Source organism: Pipra filicauda, unplaced genomic scaffold, assembly GCF_003945595.2.
Source record: "Pipra filicauda isolate LSUMZ 115617 unplaced genomic scaffold, ASM394559v2 scaffold19_size4547281_pilon, whole genome shotgun sequence".
NCBI classification, from domain to species: domain Eukaryota; kingdom Metazoa; phylum Chordata; class Aves; order Passeriformes; family Pipridae; genus Pipra; species Pipra filicauda.
The window spans coordinates 2,151,834-2,172,561 of NW_024104309.1; the positions used below are offsets into that span (position 1 = coordinate 2,151,834).

Below are 20,728 nucleotides of genomic sequence, written 5' to 3' on the forward strand. Positions count from 1 at the left end.
ATTTAGAATGAAACTGGAGTTCTGATTAAAAGTGATGTGAAAGGAAAACGTTCAATTGGATAATGCAATATTAATGTTTTTCTTAAGAGTATAATGCAGAGGACATTTTTACAGGCTTGTCTTTTTTGGTTTTACTCCTTTTTTTGCAACTCTCTTGTTAGAGGGAGTGACAGCAAAAAGAGCCTGAGCAAGGCTTAAATATGGACAGGAAATTTCCCACATGAGGACAGGCAGAAACATTTGCTGAGGCATCAAAACTTAGCCCTGCTCTCCAGGAAGTGAATGTGAGACCAACACCTTTAAAAGCTTTCAGATAGGAAGACAGCTCATGTCTTGTCCCACAGCTGGTCACAGTCCAAACATTGGGGGATAAAATAATTTTAAATACTTTTTTTGAAAAATAGTTAAAGCAGTAATGTGGTTACTTTGGCTGGATGAACCATATATTTGTGAACAGCCTAGACCAGTTGCACCATTCTGGTGAGACCACAACCAGGAGCTGTGTTGCGGATAGGGAGATTTTGCCATGAAATCTGACACAGTTCTGGGGTTCCCACATCTCCACCAAAGGCCTTTGTGGCTAAACCCACACATTTTTGGACCACAAAGCACCTTATGATGTCAAGAAACCTGTCTTCAGGAAAGCTTTGTTAGAAAGAGCTGGTTCCCGTGAAAAGTTTCTTTTGGAAGAAAACCAGAACAAATAAAAGACAAAGCAGAAGTAGTTCATCCAAAACTTCCCAGGTGTCTCCTCACCATTAGGTTTTGGGAAACCTCATGCTAATCCATTTGAGACAGTAGGTCAGCAGCTATAGATTCTCCTTTGAATAATTCTCCTTTGAATCCCATGGACTCCTAATTCCTGCCACCCCCCTCATCTGATCACTAGTTTGGGACAGATGTGGTGTTTACCTTCCCTGCACCTCATTTTCTCTGCTGGTAATAATGGGAAGCGGTGACTGCTGCCTGCTTTGATGAAGTCTCCTGTGATCTACAAGTGAAAAATACAGTGTAAATGCAAGGAATGTAATTATTACTATCACCAAAGAAACTGCCTGCTGACCTCGGAGCTGATTTGTAGATTTGTAATTGATTTAGATCAAAATGGTGATGAGACATGTTTAAACATGCCATTGCATTCTTGCTATGCCCAAGCCAGTCTTGGGGGACAGTAAATATTGCAAGCATAGTTAACCCACATTTCAGGACACTGCAATACCTTCACCTTTGATAATCTACAGAGGTCCAGCTGCCCCAGTGATGCTGGTATTTGGAAATTCCCAATCGATACTCATTGTGTCACACAAGCCAGGTTAGTTTTTAGCTTATGTTTTGCCACGGCAAATTGTGCTCAGACCTCAGGAATGAGAACCCAATGCTATTTGACATTTACAGGGAGTATTTAATTTCAGAAAGAGGTTTTGTGTATAACAGCAATGAAGAGCCCCTTCCAGCCTGAAAACAGCTACTATTTATTATACCTTACTCTGCCCTTGAAAACAGAGGGTAAGGATTCGAATGTTGCATCCAGTTAAAATTACAGGAAAAGCCCCTATAGACCGAAAGCCATTTTCCAAATGGGAGTATAGCTGTAATTATGGGTCAAACAACTCCTCTTAAGTAAGAAGTGTCCTTATTTAATGATGTGACACAGCATCGCTGTAGGGGCTTTTCTTTTCAGCAGTTTTTTTCCTGCCTCTCATTTATTAAAATAATCTGGCCAGAAGGAGAAAACAACATAACCATGGGGAGGGCTATAAATCTTCCTGCTTTTGAGCAGAACTCAAGCCTTAAGCAAAGAGAGCTTGGGAAGCCACTTCCTCCATCAACAGGTTGTTCCATAATTATCCTCTCCTGGGCTTTCTCCACCTTCCCCTGCAGCCTGTAACCAGAGTTGGAGCCAAGATCCTGGGCAGAGTGGACACACTGCCAGGCCCCCTCTTTCCCAAAGTTGTGCAATGTATTCTCTGTTATCAGTGTCCTCAGGATCTTCCCACAGCTGAGACAAAAGGTCTGGGGTTATTTGTAGATGTCTATAATTTGCAGGGTCCTCCCTTTAGTTTGATTTGCTCTTAAATATAGGACTGGGAACTACTGTACAGAGTCGTCCCTCTTATTGCTTGATGTTTCCTGTGTACTAAGTGTGCTGTCAAAACAAATATTCCCCTGTCCTTGTTTACCACGTTCAAGTCTGGCATCTCATACATCGGGCCCGGCTTCCTCCCACCTGCTTATAATCACGATTGCCTGAACAGGAGCTATTAAAGGCCTTTAGCAGTTCTTTCCCACCCAAGAAAATTAACCCAATCATTCAGCTTCTTTCTGTGAAAACGGATGTTAGAAATCCACTTAGCTGCTGGGTAAGATCGGGATCATCTGTCCTTAGCTTCCAGCTGTCCCCCTGTAGCCAAACTGGCTCCTGGCTAGTATCCTTCGCAGATATTCAAAGACTTCTGTAGTATTTATCTCTCTTTTCTTTGCTCTTTGTGTGCTAGATCCTCGGGTTTGTGTTCCATCAGTTTTCATTGCTTTTCCCATGTTTCTGCTTGCTCCCGAGGTTGTGGATAGAGGAGACCCGTGGAGACCCTGTGGATGGCAGGAATGGGACCATTGCATTCTACAGCTGCTCCCAAGGTGCAGCATAAGGTGGGGCTGGTGTTTCCCACAGGTCCAGCCCACAGACCCAGCCTGTTTCACACAGAGCAAAACCTCTGTGATGGAAACTATCGAGCTTAGGCTGAGTTTTTTTCTCCTTTAGGACTACAGGCTATTCTGGACTTGTGAGCTGCAAGGGGACAAACCTGATGATTTATCCACTAAGCCACATAGGCCCCTCAAACAGCTCCTTAATGTGAAACATGTGCTGCCGAGCCCCGCAGTTAGTTCTCACTTCGGCTTAGCCCCTGTTTGCTCAAACGCCGCGCATTCGGACGACAGATTTTTTTTGGTAAGGAAAGCAGCATTCCTGGAAATCCCATTGCTGTAAGAACTTGCTCTTTCTGCTGGCACTTATTTTGACTCTGTCCTGAGTTATTTACAGAAGGTGAAGGATGTTTCGCTTGACTTTTATCTAATTATGATGGGCTTACGCAGATTAAGCATTATATGGCATGCTATTTGTGACAGCAGAACATGGGTGCAGTGTGCAGGGCTCATGCTCAGGACGGGGGTTCCGTACATAAAAGGTTATTTAGATCCCTTGTTTCCAGCTAGCAGTAGCTCCTGTTAAAATCTGCAGGAGCAGAGCATCCAAATAACGTGACAGAACAACCTTTAGGTGCTTGGCAGATGCCACTCAGCAAACTGAACGTGAAACCAGAGCTGGGCGACTTGTATTACTGAAGTCATTTTAACCCCCATCACTTCATTGTTGTTGGCATATTAGCTCCCACTTGTCCTCCCTACATTGCTCTAGGGAGAGGAAATGGGTCGTTACAACAAATATCACCTTCCCCGGAGGCTTTAGCACAGGGATGGCCTCACCATTTCTAAGCGTCCTCTAAAGCCTTAGGAGCGATTAGCACAGCTCGGGGGGAAGGAGACAGGTAATCTCTGCTGAGGAACCCGGCAGCTATGCCAGGAGGACCTGAGTTTTCCTGAGCTCTGGAGCTCTGGAGCGCGACTCCAGGCAATATCTCGCAGGATGGTAAGCAAATGCACTTGCACAACTGCTGTCTCGGTGAACACGAGCTCACCACACTTCTATCCCAGCCAGCGGGCTGGCAAAGAACAAGCCTTGCCACTACACTTACTTCAAAATAATTAATCTTCTGTTCCTCCTTGTACCATGTCTTGAAGCACTAAAGAAAAGAAAAATGTATGCCTCGAGTGCTTTGATATTTTAAGTGATGTTGGAGTCAAGGTCGCTTCTTCAGTGCTTAGTGCCTGCAGCTATGTGGGGCTGCACTGTAGAGGGGCAAAGAGATTTGCACAAAAATGCTTAACATTTCCTAATGGGGATTGTTTGGAATTTCCCATTCCATGGAAAAAAAAAAGTTAATATTTTGATTTTCTGACTCGATTCAAAGGAAAACACACAGTAAAATATTGGAATTTCTCGAGGGAAAACCCCAAATTCAAAGCTGCCTTAATAAAGTGAGGAATGGCAACGAGAAACCCCAAGCATTTTTGGTGACTAGAAATACCAGCAGATTGGCTTCCTCTTCATAAGGTTACCTACCTTGGCTGATAGTGTAGATAGGGGGAAATACCATACGGATGTCTCTTGAGGATACACTTCCCTTCTGACTCTTGACACCCTCGCCGGTTTCCTGGAGAACTTAAACCCACCCATGAAAGGTTTTCCATGGGTGGAGCAGGGTGACTGCTTTACAGTCAAACCCACCTCCATGCCCCAACCTCACTCCACTCCTGTTCACCTTGGCACCTTAGTTTTGCCTCTCTTTGTTCTTAGGCTCATTTTCTGTTTAATAAACCCCTTGATTACCTGGCTTTTATCTGCAAAAATGTATATATTTTCCTCATAACAAAAAATAAAGCACAGCAGCACAGCAGCTGATGAATGGACATGAACCGCCCCAGAAGGTTGCCCTTTCCCCACTGCAGCAGTGGGTGCAGGGGCAAATGAAGCTCTTTCCATGCCATTTTCCCCCCCTTCAGTACTTAAACAAAAATAGCTGCTCGTAAATATAAGCAAATTGGGAGAAAACGTCCTGAGGCAAACTGGAAGCTCATTACAGGTCCAGTGCTGTAAATGTTTGTGTTAGGTTTCCATTAAAGCACAATGTGTATTTTGGGAGGTTGGCTACAGGCATTCTGTTCTCTCCCAGAGCCTCTGGCTCCTTGCAGAGGTGCCAGCCTGTCGAAGGCTGTACCGCTATGTGCTAATATCTTCTCCCAGTGAGGTCTGACGGTGGTTCATTAGCTTAAGCAGTAATCCATGCTGCCTGTTCTTATTTGTATGGAGACCTGCTCTGCAAGAAAGCTGTTTTCCATGCTCTTTCCTCTGAACAGTTAATCCACCTGCTCGGTGCCTAACCCGGCTGCTTCTGCAGAACGGCTCCCTTCACTGCAAGATAAGACATGCATGGCTTAATGCCTCCAGTAAACCTGCCTTCTCTATTCAAATCTTCCTGCAAGAGCTTAGCCAGGCAATTGTCTTCCTATTTTCAGTGCCAGTTCAGACAGGGAGCAGGCACACAGTTATTTGAATATTTTGTCCATAATAAATAAGACTGAAGATGTAACCCTCTGTCTAGCCCTGCTAATACCCCTCCAGCCTATTAGCACAGGGTGGGTGGAAAGTCTTCTGCAGCCTTTTGTTCAGCCTGGGTTTGCTGGTGTCTGTGCAGTTATCCACTACCAACCCATCCTCTATCAACCCCTACTGCTGCTCTGTGCTCTCAGCAAGGTCACATCTGCATTCAGCTTTGCTCTGGCTCTGCTGGTACATGAGCTGCAGTGCAAGAATTTAGCATAGAGGTGACTTCCAGTTCCTCTGTAGCTCCTTTGGAAAGCTGGAATCTTTATAGATTGTTGTGCTCTGTGAGTTTAAAGGCACATATTAATACACGACAAAATCATCTTTCCAAGACTTAACCCTTCAGCTTCACATCACCCCATGGAGTCATCTCCAAACCTCTAAGACTTTTGCCATATGTTCCCTGGTTCATGGTGGCCAAGTTCACTTGCCTAGCAGTGTCATACCTGATTTAAACCAAGTATAAAGGTATTTATCCCCCTCCCCCAAGCTTGGGAATGATGCCCACCTTCAATGTTGCTTGATGAAATGCATCTTACACATTGGTTTGGAAGTCATTAATGCTCATTTTGAAAAGGGGCCTCTTCTGCAGCTACAGACAATCCCATGGAGGGTTATCTGCTGTTCAGAAGTGCCCTGAGGTCTAGCAGATAAGATGCCTGACTGAAGAAGGCTTGAAGCAGGGCAAATGCTGTCAAGCCTCTATTCTCCCAGGACCTGGAAGGTGGAGGGGTTAAGACCTGATAAGGAATCCCTCCTTTAGGAGAGCACCAGATTAAATCTGACCTACAAGCAGAAGGTGCTCCTGTCTAATTGCTTGTGCAAAGGACAATTGGTCCCCAGATGGTCCCTTCCCCACTGATTTTGTGAGAACTTGCAGCCTTTCTCATGTTCTTGTAGGGGAAGCAAAAGCCTGAGCAAATTTTAAACCTAGAAGCATTATTTATGAGGAAACCCCATGAAAAGTTAATCAGGGAATTCAGCTCCGGGAAAATGGCTCAATTTAACAAGAAAAAGCTTTGATTGATAAATAAAAGGAAAAGGATATGGGGCATGGGAACACAGAAGCAGTTATTAATGAAAACCAAGGGAAGAATTAACATATTTTTAACAGTGAGGCCAATGAGCCAGTGGGACAGCTGGCCAAGGGATGTGGGAAATCCAATTTAATCTGTCAACTTCACATCAAGCCTGGATGTCTTCCTAAAGGACTTGCAGTACCTTAGCCATAGGCAGCTAAGAGTTACTGGATGATTTCTGAGCAAGGGCTGGAGCATCCCACCGGCCTCAGCATTAAATAATTTGTTTGATGGTCACTGTTGGTGACTCTCAGAAGTAGGTGAGTTGGAAATGCCACGTCTAACAGACCCAGATTTGCACCATATCCTTCAAGGGTTGGGTCTGCTGAAAAGAATTACCTCTCCTGAATTAAGTAGTGTTTTTTCAGCTGCAGTTGTCTCATCGTTTACAAGCAAAACTTTCATAGACTTTTTCTGGGTTTTATTGTTTTCCCATGGAAAGAAATACCTTGTAAAGAAAAAAAATCCCCATTTTTTTTGTTTTAAATAAAAGCTTGGATGGGCTTTTTTCTCCTTCCCCTAAGTCTTGGTAGCTATTCTTCCTTTAATTTAAGCAAGGTTTATATCAGTTGACGTTATTCTTGTGCTTACTTGACTTGAGGTAAACACGACTAATCCTGCTTAAAACTGAACTAAGAATATCTACACAGTTTAATGAAATGGATTAAAATTTTACCTCATATTAAACATTAACAACTTTTCTTGTTCAGACAAGCCCTGGGAGGCTGGAACAATGTTACTCATTTGCCTTCAACATCACTAAAATTTCTTTGAAAATAAGCAAATTATGCACTTGTGCAGAAGGCAGGTCCCTTTGAAATGATGGTGCTCATGGGAGATCTGGCTCCCTTCCTCCTTTGGATAAAAAGAGGGTTTCTTTTCTTTTTTAGATTTTATTTTCTTTTTAGATTTTATTTTCTTTTGGAGTTCCTTATTAAAACAGCACTGTTCTTTCTGTTCCATTCATGGTGTTTCTCCAGGGGAAAAATCAGCCTAGCAAGAATTAAATGCTCCTTTATTTAATTTATATCGCAGGCTGACCTCAGCTCTCATGCAGTCACACCACACACCTGGAAATGGAGATGTCAAAGTGTGATGGGAAAGCCAAGATTTTCACACCAGTTCCTGTACAAATGAAGTGATGGCTTTGTTTCAATTTATTCATTTTTCAGGTGGGAAAGAGAAGTCACATTATTTCAAGTTTGGTATGTTTTGAATCACTTCAAAGATTTCAGGAGCAGGCTGAATTCCCCACAATTCCCATTTCTCCCATCCATAGATATGCGTGTACACATAGTTTGGTGCTTTGGTGGTTCTGTTTCTCAACTTTCTGCTGACACGTGGAAACACTAAAAGGTGTTTTTCTTAAATAATAGCCCATTGTTCCTGCTGGTTATGAACCCTTCACATAAAGTGAGATCAAACCCTGCAGAGTTCATGCCTTTAGACACTGCAGATGCTGATGCCTTTGCCACCAGCACTGAGTTGTCTGGCAGCTTCACACTTCACGTGTCCCGAAACGCAGCACACAGTCACCTGATGAAAGATAAAAACAAAAAACAAAACAGAAGCAAAGATGGTTATTTTCTGGGTTAAAGACAAAAATTAAACGCTGCACGAGGCCGCACCACTATATATTAAAAGCAGCGTTGCCTGCGAGCTACCGCCGCGGTGGCAGCTGGCTCTAGAGCGGGGCAGGAACTCGTAGAACAAGACTTTCTAAGGAAACTGGGAGATGTTCCTGGTGACTTCACTCCCTTCTAGCTACAGATAGGATGAGGCGGGGACTCAACACACACATTGTGTTGAGTTAATAACATTGGATCGTTATTACCCAAACACACACATAGGTGTAGTCTGTGCCCCGAGGAAATTATAACTCAGGACAAGCTAACGCAGGCACTCCTGCGCCGGCTGGTGCCAGTGGGGGTGGCGTGCAAAGGTGATAATTGAAAGTTGTTGGGTTTTGGGGTTTGTTTGTGTGTCTTTTTCCCCTCACTGAGTCAACAGGAGGTTGTTTTCTACGTTCTCTTTCTTCAGTGAAGGTGACAGCTTCTGTTCAGTTGTGATGTAGCTTGGTAAGACAAGCAGTTGGCCATCAGGACTGTGTCAGAAGCATCACCTGGCACCCAGGGAACAAGGGTAGGAAAGTCTGGAGGGAAGGGGCAGTAGGTCCTGTCTGTGGGCAGGTATAGGGACCATGTTTACAGAAGCCAGGAGAGAAGTGATTCATTTCATTCATAAAAGTCTGAACTTCTGATCTGGTCTCCAGAGGAAAACACAAGGCAGGAATCGCTTGCCTTTTGAGAAGAGAATAGTGGATGAAGGCAGAGGGTGTGTCAAAGGAAAGGGACAATGGGGGGAAAAATGCAATTGAAGTGGGGTGCTGACTCCAAGGACAGTCATGCTGCACCCCAGCCATGGATATGGGCTTGACATCAGCCCTCTGGTGCAGCAGGACCTCAGCCTAACCTGTCCTCTAGCTCCATGGCTGAATGCTGGTTTCAGCTTTACAAACAGCTGGGTGAAACCTTCGGACACCCAAAACAAGGCAGGTTTGGATCATGAGAAAAACAGGTCTCTGCTTGCGGGATGAATCTCCTTCCTCCCCCTCCCTTGATTGAGAACTTCATATCCGAAAATCATTGAGCAGAAGTACAACAGCTTCAGCCTCTGAAGGCTGCCAAGCATTCTTGCTGAGTGAAGCTGTTTAGGTACACCGAGACATGGCCGAACCTAGCGCTTGCGTAAAGCTTTCTTACCCTGGAACAAAGGACCTGCTCCCATGGCAGTCAGGTGCATGCACGAATCCCTGCCTTTGAAAACACGCTGAACCGGTCTCTGTGCAAAAAAAGACAGGTTTGACCAGAATGTCCCCTGGTGCAGAAAGGATCTGCCAGCCAGGCCCCAGCATCAAAGGCAGACGGCTGGGTGCTCCACAGCCTCCGATTAGCATCAGCATGAGCAGAGCCCAGGTTTTGCAGTACTAAAGGCCACAACCAGCATCCAGCCTCAGGCTCCAGCAACACGTCTTGTTTGCATGAGCACATCTGAGTTTGTTCATCTGTCTACCTCGTCAGGATCACTGCAGGGAGCTACAGCATGCAAACCCCAAAGTCTCCTGGCTGCTCAGCACCCCAGCAGGAAGGATGAAACACCACAGCACCAGCAGTGCAAGGTGCAAGCATCAGATGCACCTGCAGACACTGCAGAAGTGGTTGCCTCAGGATCCAAGTGCTCGTATGGGTTTGGGTTTGTTTTCTTTTCCATTTCACCCATTTCTCTTTCACTTCCTTCCTGCCCCTCAGGAAGTGCTGGCAATAGATACGCCCTGTCGCTGTGCTTAGGGCTTGAGGTATCTACACCTCTGCTCCTTTGGCTTTCACTTCTCTGTGGGGTTTCATTGAAATGCTCATTTAAAATCAGTGCTCATTTCCTTCTGTATCACCAAAACATTCCTCTGTGCTTTGCTATCCAGAAAGGTCTCCATGGACTGTGACACCACATATCACCTTCTCCCACCCATGCCTCCGGTAATTATCACTTCATTTAATTCCCAACCAGTCAGTACGGGTGAGCCCCACCAAAACTGCACCCACCCACCCAGCACATGCTGCCGTGCAAAGCTGCCCTTACCCTCCCGGGATCGGATGGAATCCGACAGCACCGGAGAGGCAGACAGGAAGCAGAGGAGGAAACGACCATTGCTCAGCCAGAAATAGGACTTGGCACTGCTGATGCTCAGCCCCATGCTATAGTGTCCAAGCCTGTTGCCTTCTATACATTTATCCATGGCCTTTTCTCCCTCTCGCCAAGATGACCTACACATCCTGAGTGAGGTCCCATGACTCGCTGGCCCCACAGCCCTGCCCTGGCTCTTATCACCTCCTGTGCTGTTTCCCCTCTGACACTTCTCCAAGCCCTCCTCTTTCACCCAGACATCTGTATTCCTGTTTTTTCCAAGTAGCTGGGGTTAAGATGCAAGCAAATACTTTTCTCAGCCCAGGGCTTGCTGCACCAGAGCCAGCTCTGCACATGAAGGGCTCCATGGGGCCAGGCTCCTGCCAGGCACAGGCAGACATGGCAGTGTTTCCTCCTCCCATGTGGATTAGTTATATCCAGGCAACATATTTTGGAGATAAACTGGAGATTAAGCGTCTGTCCTCAACAGCCATTGCCCTAAAGCTGATGTGTAACCTCTACAACCCACTCAATCCCCAAACACTTTTACACTCAAGTCACACATGGCACCATGAAAACTTTCTTTGCATTTAGGACAGGTGTGGGTTTACGAAGTTTTTCCACATGTAATAAAATATTACTTCTAATTAGGATAATAATAGCAAGTGCTAGCTGAGTTCTGCTGGCTTAATTTCCACCTGCTCTTTATTTGCAGTTTGATGTGGTATTCACTTCCTGTCATGCATTCTTGCATATTATTTCTGTGCTGTGTTATCTCGCTGATGTGGTTCACCCAAGGAGTGGTCGAAACGCAGCTCTGACCGTGTGTCACCACCAAGAAGTTCATTTGCTTCTGTAGGAGGAGGAAAATAACAATAATAAAAAAAATAAAATCAAGGCTTCCTCGTAACTGTATGCTGTGCACATGTGCCTTTCTGAGAACATGTTGTTGTGGCATTTTTTTTTCTTCTTTTCCCCTTCCACCCATACTTGCAACCCAGTGAGCTGCGTGTTTTTTTGTTCAGCTGCAAAGTGTCTGTTTTTCATGGAAAAGGTGTTTGTGCAGCCCTCCTAGGCAGGGGCTGTCCAGGACAGCCAGCAGCTGTTAATTTCTTTAAATAAACATTGCTAAAGATGCCCTCAATAAAATGGGATTTGCTTTAAGACCAGCCATACCAAAGAACAGATCAATGCAAAAATCCCATGAGTGTCCCCAGCCAGGAGCTGGTGGGACTTTCTCACATGCCCATTGAAAGCACCATCAGGTCCTTTTTATCTCGATGTCCTCCTGAACCATCACATCCCCAAGTGTCATCCAACATCCACATCACAATCCCAACTGGGCAGGGACCTTATTTCTCTGGCAAGGGAAGGGCAACCCAAAGGTAGAACACAATGTGCACCAGGATGTTTAGTTGTGTTATGAGCTTTTATTTAAAAAGCACATTTATACAGCAATAATTTCGCAGATACAAACTTCAGTTTTGTATTCTACAAAAGTCTTTGAATATTCTTCTCTTTACAAAATGGAACATTACAAAAATACAGACAATTTAATATGATTTTTTTATACAAGTGTCTCTAATTGTAGTTATTTTCATTAAAATATTACTACCACAGACCTACAATATTTTAGTCGACTATAAAAAAATTAATTCAATGCTTTTTTAAGCAGCAAAATGTAAATAACACAGGTCAGGACACAGTTTATAGTCATAGTGGATATATCTAAAATTGTTTCAGAAATAATATTTTACATAGTTAATTTTTAAGGTTTTATACATTATTTATATAATATTTATAATATAAAAAAAATCATAGCTTGCTATAAGTTGAAATGATAGGACGGATTCTGTAAGAAGGATGTGCAAATGGCCGTTCTGCATGTTTTGCGGGATCCCTTTGCAAACGCGCTTGGTGAAAGGGCTGCAAACCAAGAACCTGTGGTTTCTGGGCAAAAAAAATTAGTCATCACACTCAGTATCGGCACAACTGATTTACCACCAGTGTGACCCAGCGGAGCACAGGACCTGGTACCTGCCATGGCGCACACCGGGGTGCCCAAGGGAGAAAGGGGAGGAGGAGGAGGAGGAGGAGGAGGAAGGGATGCACAAACCGACTGACACCCAGGCCAGGACGTGCCGCCCAGCAGCCCGTCCCAAAACTGCAGAATAAAAGTTTCCCCAGGACTCAGCCCCGAGGTTGTAGTGCGAACGAGTCTTCGGCAGAGCCGCCGCTAACCCACTTGCAAACCGCCAGCTCCCGTGGGCACACAGAAAATCTGCTGTGATTTTTTTGGGGAGGGGGATGGCCAGGAAGTGGAGGATGCTCTTTTCATGAAGGGCCATGTTGGGGGCTCAGACAGGATGAACCCTCACAAGGGAGCGAGCGGAGAGGAAGAAATGTGGCTTCTCTGCGCAGAGGAGGGAGATCTCCAGCCTCACTGCGCGTCTCAGGGCCGCTTGTTAAAGGCAGGTAGTGTGAACAGAGAGAACAGAGACCCTTTGGAGATCTTGGACTGGGCAAGCTTCTTCTAAATTAAGTCACAGTATGGAACAGAGGAGGCAAAAATAAACTAGGATCAAAAGGAGAAAAAAGCATCTCTTACAAACCAACCCCAGATCTTGACTCAGTGCTGTTGCTTGTATATAGTGCTATACAATTTAGACATGAGTTGTTTTTTTTCTCGCAGGCATTGGAAATCTTCATAGTAAGAAAAAACCTAGGATGGCCAGCTTTCCAAAAACCCCTTAGTGTTCATTGGGCTATGAACAATTTGGCGTTCACTACAACATGAACACTCAAACCAATTGCACATCCAGAACTCCGGCACCTCTCTTTGTTTGTTCGGCTTTTGAGTTTTGTGGTTTTTTTCTTTCTCATTGTCACCTTTGCCTTAGTTGACCACCACCACCCCTTTCATCAAAATGTTGCAAGTTGAAAAGACCACAGAGTAAGACTTTACTGGTCGGGCAAGAAAGTCTCTCCCTACATTCTACTGTCTGATGAGATTTGAGAGCAGCAGGTAGTTGCTGTCAGCAGTCATTTTTTTGCCAAAAAAAAAAAAAATTAAAATAAAATACAACACCCATCCGATTTCTCGAAGTTCTACACCATGTTGTGATGGTTATTCCTCTCAATGATGTCCACAGGTGAAAGGATCTCCTTCCGGATGGGTGGTGGAGGCAGGCAAGTCTTTGTCTTGGGCTTGAAGAGATCTGAGACGTAAAACACCTGTAGAAGGAAGTGAAAAAGGCAAACTTAGCCACATTGGGTGATACTTCGTTTGAAAAGTTGGTTTACAGAGTATATAGACATCTCTAATCTGCAAAAGTAGCTCTTTTTGTGCTATTGAATGCCTGCCTGTAACACCAATAGCTGTGAAATCCCAAGTGCCTGCTACCACCTTTCTGTACAGTGCAGAAAAAGGCTCAAGCCTCTCAAAACAGTGTAAAAACATGACGGAACAACTTCATTTCTCACTGTGTAATCACCGAGTGCAACACCCAAACCTCTGCTGAATGGGTTGAAAAGCCAGGAAACAGATACACGACCTGCACTCCAATAAAATAACAAAGGTCTCCAAAGGGCTGTCCTCACTCATGGTGCATGGTTTCAGGGACGGAGTCAGTGTGAAACAATTCATTCAGCCAGATATCAGGTAGGCAATTAAAAGCTTTCAAATCAAAGCTGTGTTAAAAGTTATCAGCAATGAGTCAATGGTGAGTGATGCTCCTCATGCCCCCACCAAAGTACCGATACAGAGCCAGGGTTTGGTCCTGAAGCCAAAGGCTAAGGAGCGGAGGAGTTATTCCTGACTACTTCTTCCTACATATCCCGTGATGTAAGCCCTCTCCAGGATGTGAAAAAGGTTGGCAATTTCGGAAGGTAGCAACACAATAAGAAACAAAATGCTGGGAGGAAACTTCCACATCCTCTTTTGGCAGCCACCGCACAAAGCTTATCAGTCCTCCAGGACCGGGGCACTTTCACCCTTGCCAGAGCTCAGCCCTGTTCCAGAAGGGAAAAGAGTCAGACAGCACAGATCCTCTGGACGGTGTGAGAAGTGGCAAAGACTCATAATTTTGTTACCTAGCACCAAAGCCTCAAGCTTCCGTCCTGCCACCAACTGCCTCTGCCAGCCCAAATTGGCCAGCTCATCTCGGACATCCTTAAGCCCTGATAATCTGGACCGAGCTGTGGGTTTGCTAAGCTGAAGTCCCAGGATGAGCAGCACGTGGTCATAGGAATTAGCAGTACATTTGTGTTTTCTCCCACAGTACTCTAATGCAACATTTAAGCAACCAGATAAATCAGGTGAAAAAATAATTCCAAGATGCTCAAAGAATAATATTAGATTACTACTTCCAGGCTGGGTAACACAGGAAGGAAGCAAAGGTTTTCCCTACCTGCATCTCCATATTTTCTAACTACCCAGAGCCCTGTGCAGCAGGTCTAGGTGTCCTTGGAAACAACTTCGGCAAGTCCCTATCAGCAGATAAGGCACCAAGCTGAACAGACAGCAAACCTGTTGCAAGCAGCAATTTACTCCTACAGTTGTAACTGGGAATGCAGGAAGCTGAGCTGTTGTTGCTTGGCTTTTATTGCTTTGTGGAAAAGCAGAGAAGGAGACAATTTATAAAACAGTTCTTTTTTTAGTGTATGTGCTGGTGTCTGGCCATCTAATCGTATAACAGAGACCATAAAGTTGTTTACAGGGCATCCAAGTGGCAGCATTTGTACCTTTGGTTAAATAACAGGATCCAGCTGACCTCACCAAGGATCACAAGCTGGAGTCTGGCCTCTTGCTGCAGCACTATGCTGTAAAAGCATGTTGAACTGCTCTGGCACTGGGTTTCTTTTGGATTGTTAATAACTCTAACCCCCCCATTTGGCTGGTTTGGTGCACTTCTGATACCATCTCAAATACTTGTCCACCTTGGAGAACTGGATTCAATCAAAAAGATGTCGAACTTCTGCACCAAGATAGCCATGACAAATCAATTTATGGGAGGAGACTGCTGAGTGCAAGAAGCATATGGGGATTGAACTGAGTTTGGTCCTTATTTTGGACAGGAATGAGTTATGGTGGAGTGTCATCCTGGGTATTTTAGCTGCAACTGTGCTGCTTTTCAGGGTTTCATTCAGAGACTGGTTAAGAGGTTTCATTTCTCTTTAAACTGTATTTCACTTTAACATGGCTGGAGGTTACATAAACATTTATAGGAATCATGAAACGTGATCTATGGGGGTTAAAAGTGTGTTAAATCCTCCTAATGCTTGAACTGTTTAACACAAAAAAGGACTAATAAACGTGTGAAGTTTTTCACTTGGATTAGCTCCATTTCCTGTAGAAGGTGCTCTCCACCCATAAAGAAAACTTGACAGGAGAAGGCTGAGAGCATTTTATACAAGTAAGCCAATATCTTATATTCCAACTTAACAATTCCTATTACTTTTCATTATATTGAAGAAATTTTTAATCATATACAGAGAGGTTAAAACAACTCATCTAAGCTAACCAGAGCAACACTGGGAGCATGTCCTTCCAACATCCCCCTTTTCTCTCTCCCTCAGATGAGACATAAACTACACAACACATAGCAAGCATATAAAAACTATTTCTATTTAAGAAATCCTCATCGTATTTCATCCTGGATCCAAGTCTGAATGTTTCATCAGCTGGAAGTGCTTGACATTAATGTCTTCTGCTTGTTATTTCAGGCACTGAAAGACAAACGTGTCTGCTGCAGCACGACCTGGATTTAAGCTCTGGCAGCCTTCAGAGATGAAATCCACAATTGGTTTCTTCTGAAAATTATGGCCTGATAACTGTGGTGTTTTAACAGCTCTTGACTATCAGCAGAGTGGACTCCTGAGTGCTTTGCTGGGGAAGGGGTGGTTGAGAGCACCCAGGGTTGGAGGTGATGAGTCTCCAGGTCTCTCCCTCTGCTTCAGAGGCCCAGACACAAGAGCTGGGCAAGAACCACCAGAACATACCAATAATTTTAGCAAAAAGCTGCTAAACCACTCATTCAATGAAAACTCCAGGGAGTGCCAGGATGACTCTTCCTCTTGTCCCTCGCTGCCACGCCCCAAGATGGAGGAAAGTCTGCCAGCCCCTCCTAGGCAAAGGGTCCCACCAGCAAAGCCAGGTTCTAGAGAACAGCAACATACCTGATAGTTCCTTGCAAGCTGATGAAATGGGACAAGGGTTGGGTTTAAACCCTGCCCTGAGTACTAAGCTGTGGCCTGAGACATTCCGAGTCACTGAACTATGCCTGCAAAGGCCTTGGAGACAACTGCCCCTTCCACAGGCCAGCTGGGAGAGCAACACAGGTTGCCCCAGGCTTGCAGGCAAACCAGAGCCTGCCTGGGAAACTCCAGGCAGCTGCTTCCTATGTCGGTTTACCTCGACACAGGAAAACTAACCCAGCACCGCCACAGCCTCCCCTTCCCAGCACAGCTTCCAGCTGCTGGAGGGCTGGGAGGGGACAGCTAGGCCTGCTGCTTGTCCCAGCCAGGAAGCAGCCGGACACCCATCCCGAGCATCCGGAGAGCTATTGTCTTTCTGAAACCACTGCTGGGATCCTGGGATGGATTGTCTGGTCCCTACTCCCCTTATGTACTGCTGTTATTCCACTTCTCAAGCATAAAAACACACACACTTCTCTCACTTCCCCCTCTGGATTTGCCAGCCCCACATGGGACACCAGCATCAAGCAGTGGGAAAACCCAACAGCTACTGCTCAGAGAGTTAATAATACTTCATAAAAACTTTCCAACAATGACATTTTTATTTCAGCTTTGGAATATTATCAATGAGTGGGAAGTACATAAATAACCTATTCTCTCTCCTTGCAAAATGTAACATTAGTGAATTTAACTCCTTGTCTCCTAGGCTGACATACTTTTAGATCAGCTAAAAAAAAATTTTAAAAAAACAACCCAAAAAGTGGTGAGCTGTTAAAATCTTGCTTTCAGGAGCTTGCACAGACACAGAAACTACCACAACCTCCATCTCCTTTGTGTCTATCTGAGGCAGCTGCCTGACCTGGTGTTCCCCATCCTGCCAGCTTTAAACATCTTCATGTGTCACTTTGAGTTACGGGGCTGTGCAATCAGGTCACCCTTTGGAAAGCAAATGGCATGAGAACAAGCCCAGCAGCCGAAGACAAGAGGGTACAGCTTTTGTTTGCCACTTTCTCACAAGCCCTTTTGCTCCATGAAAACCCACCACCCATCAAGGCAGTCTGCCTCCCCTTATCAGTCAGACACAGCTCCTATGCCCGGGAACAGCTTCTGGATGGACTGGGAAGTGCCATAATCCCAACTATCCCAGACTTTCTGCTTGGGTGCTGGTGGAAAGCCTTGCTAATGAGCCAGTGCTCATTACTAAGAACAGCTGGAGAAGCCAACGCTGCTGGGCAAGAGGGAAATACTCTCCCTTGACTGAATGCCTTCCCAGCACCCTGATCTGCCTGGACTGAGCCTCTGGAGAATGCTGCCTCCTGTCACTTCCTTGGATCTTAAGGGGAGTTACCTGAGATGGCAGAGGCATCTGCTGTTCCCCAAGGACCCTCCCAGCATCCCTGGTGCCATTCCCTGCCCGGTTTTCCATACTTACCACGCAGTAAGCCACCAGGGCTCCCTGTGCAAAGCCTGCCAGCACGTCGGTGGGGTGGTGCTTGTGGTCTGACACGCGGGACAGGCCGGTGTAAAATGCCATCATGATGAGGGTGAACTGGAGGAGGGGACGGAGCAGGCGGGCTCCCTTCCATGTGAATCTGGCCTGCAGATAAAACTGTGGGAAGAGAGGAAAACAAAAAGGTTGTGTAATAATTTGCCCAAATTTGCCCAAAATATGCACATACAGCAGCAACTGCTCTGTGGGGCTGGCCGTGGGGAACCCACAACCCTGTGGGTCAAGGAGGGTGGAGCTGTCAGAAAAGAAGGATGCTCCTTGCACATGTGTGGCCTCCATCATGCAGAGCAGAGTGGAGCTGGAGGGATTTTAACTCATGGAGGGGATGTAGACAGAGGTGGATGGGTGCAGATCCTCCTCAGTGAGCCAAGATCAGGGGTTTGGGAAACCCTGCATCCCGGTTCACACTGTGGCCCCACTTCAGCCTCCACACAACATCCCATGGGGCTGAGTAAGGAAATTCCTCTCCATCGCTATTTACTATGCAACAGAAGCAAGGTCCCAAATTTGGGGTATGTAGGACTCACAGGATCTCTCAGAGGCAAAAAAGGAATCAATGCAGGATGCTACACCTTCAGAGCCAGTCCTGAGAATTTCCAGACATGGCCACAACCACTGATGATGTGCACAATGCCATCCTCTAACATGGAAATTCCCTCACTGGGTGGGAATGACATGCAAAGTCCTGGCCCAACCCAAAAAGGTGATGTAGACATCATGTCAAATAGGCATTGTACCCTTGTCGCGACTATCTCAGGCCCATTTCCGTTTTAGTTGAGGGGCATGGCTGGTTCCTGTGGGAACCAGGAAGCTGGGCGGGAAGAGAGGACAGGAAAACGGCAACTCACTGCCCATAGATGAGCACAAGGAGGAAGGCTACGGGAAGGGAGGGATGCCAGAGCAACCTTCAGGCTTGGGGGAGCAGAGAGACTCAAAGAGTGTAAAAGGTGTGGCAAATGCAGCTCAGCTCCTGCAGCTCAGACCCACAGCCCATGGGCTCAGCTGCAGTAGGTCTGTTCGGCCTGCTTTTAAATGAAGCACTAGAAGTCAGACCTGGTGTGTTCAAGGGACTCTGCAACATCAGAGGGCTGGAAAGGGGTTTAATTCCCATTTATGATCCCTTTTACACACCCAGAGCACTTTGCACTGCCTTAATATGAAGGGAACGAAGCTCTTGCTGGGTTCCCTGAAACCACAAATAACTTAATGACACCATTTACCTATAAAAGCAGAACTAATTGGGAAGCTGATAAGGGGGAAAGCATCATTTTGGCCAATTTAGTACGCTTGGCTGTTGCATAAACATTGTATTTACCCCTTTTTAGAAAGAACACACACTGGGCTCTTCAGAAGAAATGAAACATCATGTCGTTTAAATGGAGCAGATGCTCCAAATTATCCAAATTGTTATCCAATTAACATGGAAGAGAGCAGCACCAAAACAGCTTGGTGCTGGCTAATGCACACTATGATACTGGGGAATATATGTGCAAACCAGCCCGAGCCTGGGAACGGAGCCACATCCCCACAGTGCACACCCCACACCATGAAAACGTGTGCACACAATGTAGGGGATGAGTTTCAGCTCTCAGACCCCACAGCAGACCCACGCTGATGCAGCCCAGCACACAGACCAGTGGGGTGGTTCTCTAGTTTGTGACGATAATTTTCATTGCCATGGTATTTGTGCACCCAGTGATCCGCCCCTGAGAGTAACTGTGCAGGCACGATACAGTTGTGGATGCCCCATCCCTGCAAGTGTTCAAGTCCCAGGGTGGATGAGGCTTTGAGCAACCTGGTCGAGTGGAAGGTGTCCCTGCCCATGGCACGGGGGTTGGAACTGGGTGATGTTTAAGGTCCCTTCCAACACAAACCATTCTAGGATTCTATTTTCATGTTCAAGAGCCTCAGCTCAGCCCAGGTGACAGTGCAAAATTCAGGTTCAAGTATCTGCTGAAGAGCAAAGTTAGCTGCAAGTATTATATATTATAAACCATCACTCTTAGTTCTACCAGGAAGACTTGAAACCTGACGTCTTATTTTAATCTTGTGTCTCTGTCACATCAAACCCCTTAAGAAATAAATTTGCTGCCAGATAATCTGACATTTGTCACTTTAGCAGAGTCTTGACTCCTCCTTAAATCATTCCATCCCACAAGCCTGGACTAAACAGGTCATTGAGAGGTGAGGATGCAAAGTATCAATTAAAAATTAGCAATAAAAAGCTAATACCAGGTTTGAACACCCAATAAAACAGACACTTTTGGGGCTGAACTGTGTGCCTAACTACATATACTTTAGCCCTGGAAAAGGAGTGCAAAGGCAGTGTGGCACCATACAGGGTGTGCTGGGTGTCACTCAAGCCCCCAGCACTCAACTCACACCCACACATGCATATCTTGGAGGAGTAAAACCCACAGGAACAGATGACCCTCAGACACTGCACTACCAGTGTGAGGATCTTTGCTGACTTCCTTTTACTGCCACAATAAAGGTCATGGAAAAAGTGCTCTTTATTTCCCCACTCACAAGGAAAAAGAAAAAGAGGGTAACAACACTTTTCATATTCCACAAACATATTTTGAACATGCAGTATTATGGAAACTGCTCTGAAACACCTCAGGGTGCTGAGGATCCCCTAAATACTTTCAAGGCAGGACTCAGAGTGCTCCAAACCTTGCCTCTGCCCTTAGTATGAAAGTAAAACCCAGATAATAAGATCAAAAAGTGAAAGTAGAATTTAGGGGCTGAAAAGATTAGAATTTCCCTAAAGCAGGAATTAGTTCTATTTCCAAGAAATAGGAAGTTCCTGGAAATTTATCTGAAAATCTGCTTATGAAGGTGTTTTGTGTTTTTTTAAACCTGGGAGCAGATCTGAAGTGCTGCCTGCTATGGATTGCCAGATTTGTATGGGAATGTATGGCTGGATGGAGCCCTGCCCGAGAGGGGGTGGAGGAGCAAGACCACAACCGGGGTTATTTCCACCGCAGATCATCACAGGGCAGTGAAAACCAGGAGCATCAACAGGAGAAAGGGTGGATG

At 45.5% G+C, this 20,728-nt stretch overlaps 1 protein-coding gene across 1 annotated transcript in view; it reads right to left on the reverse strand.

Annotated features, from left to right (window-relative positions):
• Window positions 1-11,391: 11,391 nt before the first annotated feature.
• Window positions 11,392-20,728, reverse strand: part of PLPP3 (phospholipid phosphatase 3) — a 44,606-nt gene continuing 35,269 nt past the window's right edge. The window contains exons 5-6 of the mRNA XM_027748692.2: window positions 17,609-17,785; window positions 11,392-13,215 (exon numbers count right to left, since the gene is read on the reverse strand). Coding sequence (XP_027604493.1) covers window positions 13,090-13,215; window positions 17,609-17,785 — 303 coding nt within the window. The 3' untranslated portion in view covers window positions 11,392-13,089. The remainder of the gene's footprint in view (window positions 13,216-17,608; window positions 17,786-20,728) is intronic.